This window comes from Anopheles gambiae, chromosome 3 (genome assembly GCF_943734735.2).
Source record: "Anopheles gambiae chromosome 3, idAnoGambNW_F1_1, whole genome shotgun sequence".
Classification (NCBI taxonomy): Eukaryota; Metazoa; Arthropoda; class Insecta; order Diptera; family Culicidae; genus Anopheles; species Anopheles gambiae.
Genome location: NC_064602.1, coordinates 85108746 through 85112887, shown reverse-complemented (window position 1 = coordinate 85112887; position 4142 = coordinate 85108746). Strand labels below are relative to the sequence as shown.

Below are 4142 nucleotides of genomic sequence, written 5' to 3'. Positions count from 1 at the left end.
TCTTTGTTGTGTATCTCAGTCTATTCGACAACACTTGACAGACTGAATTCTCTGATCTTCCTTATTTTCAACCTAAACGGCAGGATGCCGATGAACGTAGGCCTACCAGGGTTGACACATTTTGCGCAGACTCAGCATAAAATATGTTCTACGATGGTTCGCTGGGTTGAACCATTGAGGAGAGTGCAAAGGCATTCTCGAGGGTGCTGCTTTGAACAACGGAAACGATCGTCTGGTTAGCTTCCGTTGAAAACGATCCGCATGTTCTGGGTGAAGCATAACTAAATTGTGGGAAAATCTTATAGAATGCCAAGATACTCCTTAAATCAACCAGTAAATAAAAAGAACGGGTCTCAAGCTCATCTAAATCTAGAAATTAATGCAGATCCCCTAATGGAACAGTAACGTATCATGAAACTTTACCGGGTTTGGACCTTATTTTCTACCTTAATTGGACCTGCAAATGATCTGGAACTGTTCCAGGATCTGGTCACATACTCATACCACTCCAGTAACTGAACCTGCACCCATACCGATTCTGGAAGTGATTCTCAATCCATGGTAGTTGTAGAACTGATCTCTAACGCATGCCGGACATCGAACTGATTTGGGACTCATACAGATCCCAGAATTGATCCTAATCCCGCATCTAAACCCATGCCGGTACTGGAATGATCTAAAATCCACATGTCTCTTGGAGCTGATATAAAATCAACTTAGGCATTTGAAATAATCCCGAACCAGAATTCCAGTCTTCGGACTGATTACGATCCCATAAAAATCATAGCACTGAACCGAAATTTCACAGTTTTTTTTTTTTAAATAGGTCCCGAACCCCAACTGGTCCTGGAATTGGAACTGATTATGCACTCATAGTGATCCTGAACTTATACTCTCATACCGATCGTGCAAACTGACCCTGACATACCGGTCCTGGAACTGTTCCTGAACCCATACTCTGGAACTAGAAGTTTCTAGAATTTATTTCTGCTTTATTCTGATTCAAGAACTGTAACTGTACCTGGTACCTGGTATCAGTTGAAGAACGAAACCTGTCGTGGTCCAAGAACAGATACAGGTGTCCCCCGAGATACGACTGTATTTGGGACCGAAAATGTGTCCCAAAGGAAGGTGTAAGTCGAAATAGTCGTATGTCGAATATCTGTGAATATAAAGTTTATAACTGAAATTGAACAGTCGGAATCTATGAATTTGTGTACTTTATTTAAAGTAATGTACTATAATGTATTAATTTTCCTCCAAAAGCCGTTTACATAATGTTGTGGGCAGCCGTGCGTGCCGACCCCTGGACTTGCCGTGGCAGTTGCGCTGCCACCGGTCAACGTCCAGGGGGACGACAGTGTGTACACGCACACTGTCGCACACACTAAGCGCGCAAGGCTTAGTGTGTGCCGAGCGCCGAGCAGAGTGTGTACGAAGGCCGATCGAGCATGAGCTCTCGGCAGGGGCGCTCGGTGCGGCTGGCGCGCGGCCTACGTTTTAAAGTGTTGTACGTTTCATCAGTATTTATTATGTACGTTATACGTGTTTAAATAAAATATAAGCAGTTCATAACACATAATATAGATATTCAAGACCGGGGAGTTTTGAAATCTTTGGAAATGTGTGTATAACGGTTATCAGCCTAGAAATTCAAAAAATACATCAATTTCTTCTCAATGACAACGCCTGTACTCCGAATTTCTAACTGAACCTGCTACTGGTGAACGAATCATTCCTTCCAGCAGTTGTTTTAAGGCACAAATTTAGCAATCATAGTAATTAGCAGATAGCAAGGACCGCTTACTACAATTTGTATGGATTTGTGTACTTGTGTGACATGATTTTATTTGAAGATTGCATTCCAGTTGTGATTTGATAACATTCGTAAAAACTATTTTTTTTAACTTTTAAAAACGCTCCACAGAATATATAATTCAAAGAAGCGACCCCTGCAATTCCGCTGCTGTCATCGTGCAGTGTTGCCAACGGGTCACTCAGAAAAGTGTGTCATCAAAGTTCACTTTGTTCGTGCGCGTCGGTGAAAAAGTTGCGTAATCATTTCATTCGTCGCCAAGTTCTGGAAGTGTACGGTCGTGCTCGTACTGTCGCGTGCTTGTAGTTGGTTAGTATAATGGCCGAAAACCAGATAGAATCGCATTTGCGGGAAGATTCCATCGAGAAAACGGTAGAAGAAACGTTCCTAGGTTGGAGTACGGAGGAGTTAATTCGACGCACGAACGGGTTAAACAACGAGATCAAAGTGTTGAAGGATCTGCTTGTGTCTCCGGTCATGGATCTGAAAACGCTGACCGGGAAGGTAAATACCAACGCCGAGCATATCAAGCTGCACAAACGTTTGCCCCATCTGGTGGCGACCGTCATGGAGGTGCTCGACATGGATCCGCTCGAGGAGGAGAAGGAGCAGGAGGACGCGATGCTGCTGCAGGATTCGCAGCGGAAGTGTAAAAGCGCGATCATCAAAACCTCCACCCGGCAAACGTTTTTCCTGCCCATTATTGGGCTCGTCGAACCGGAAGCGCTGAAGCCGGGAGATTTGGTTGGGCTGAACAAGGACGCGTACCTAATTATGGACAAGCTGCCGCCGGAGCTCGATCCCCGGGTGAAGGCGATGGAGGTGATCGAGCGGCCCACGGAGCAGTACATCGATATAGGCGGATTGGACACCCAGATAGCGGAGCTGATGGAAGCGATCGTGCTGCCGCTGACGCACAAAGCAAAGTTCGAGCGCATCGGCATTCAGCCACCGAAGGGCGTGCTGATGTACGGGCCACCGGGCACGGGCAAAACGTTGCTGGCCCGGGCCTGTGCCGCCCAGACGAAGGCGACCTTCATCAAGCTGGCCGGCCCGCAGCTGGTGCAGATGTTCATCGGCGACGGGGCCAAGCTGGTGCGGGATGCGTTCGCGCTGGCGAAGGAAAAAGCGCCCACCATCCTGTTCATCGACGAGCTGGACGCGATCGGTACGAAGCGGTTCGATTCGACCAAGGCCGGCGACCGGGAGGTGCAGCGCACCATGCTGGAGCTGCTGAATCAGCTGGACGGGTTCAGCTCGTCGGCCGACGTCAAGGTGATCGGGGCGACCAACCGGGTGGACATACTCGATCCAGCGATGCTACGGTCTGGGCGGCTCGATCGGAAGATTGAATTTCCCCACCCGAACGATGTGGCACGGGCCCGCATCATGCAGATCCATTCGCGCCGGATGAACGTGAGCGGGGAGGTGAACTACGAGGAGTTGGCCCGCTCGACCGACGGTTTCAACGGTGCCCAGTGTAAGGCGGTCTGCGTGGAGGCTGGCATGATTGCGTTGCGCCGTTCGGCGGTGGAGGTTGCGCACGAAGATTTCATGGAGGCCATCCTGGAGGTGCAGGCAAAGAAGAAGGCCGCTCTGAACTATTTTGCGTAGAGTGTGTGTGTGTCTGTTCCGACATTGCTGCAATTTTCCTAACTTCTGCTGTTTTTCCGTCTCTTTTATTTCATTTGCAGTCAGAATAATAATTGGATTCCTGTGAACGTATTTCATTAGTTATGAACTAGAAGAAACATCTGAAACCATTCGAATGTTTTGTTGCGGTTTCGAATTGCGAATATTTTGCACCGAGGGTAGGGTAAGTTTGTTTGTTTGTCGTCGTCCAGTTGTTCGTTTGTTGTGTCTTACATGTGGGGATATATATTGTTTTTGTAGTCTTTAACATTGCGGAATCAATTTTCCCAGTATTTTATAATATTTTGTGTGGCCATGAGATCGAACTGTTTTTTGACTGGAAACTATTTTGCTTTCATTAGTGGGATTAAAGATCGTTCATAAGGAACCTTTCATAGGCAGCCAGTTTACCTAACTCGATCGAAGAGGAACGGAAGCTGTAGTTACGTAAATTCAACAATTGCTTGAATGCCTCTCAAGAGTTTCCGGTTCAGTAATGCGTGCAACATGTAATGTTTGGCTACCGCTTCGATTGTTCCCGCTTTGATCGAGTTTGGAGAACTGGCCGAGGGATATCCAAAGATGTGCAACCAGCTAGGGAAGAACCGCAAATGTTAAGCGTTATGCAAGCGTGCTCTAAATATCCTAAGATGGCTTTGCTATGGTAACTAGACCCTAAACCAAGATTTTAATG

At 47.0% G+C, this 4142-nt stretch overlaps 1 protein-coding gene across 1 annotated transcript; it reads left to right on the top strand.

The window, feature by feature from the left end:
* Window positions 1-1978: 1978 nt before the first annotated feature.
* On the top strand, window positions 1979-3717 carry LOC1271199 (26S proteasome regulatory subunit 6A-B). The gene is made up of 2 exons (XM_309949.4): window positions 1979-3433; window positions 3511-3717. Exon 1 carries the CDS (start codon window positions 2135-2137, stop codon window positions 3428-3430), a length of 1296 nt encoding a protein of 431 aa, XP_309949.4. The 5' UTR covers window positions 1979-2134; the 3' UTR covers window positions 3431-3433; window positions 3511-3717.
* The last annotated feature ends 425 nt before the right edge of the window (window positions 3718-4142 follow it).

What these genes read in the sequence shown, in the direction of transcription:
- LOC1271199 (XM_309949.4), top strand. Translation starts at nt 2,135, where the DNA reads ATGGCCGAAAACCAGATAGAATCGCATTTGCGGGAAGATTCCATCGAG.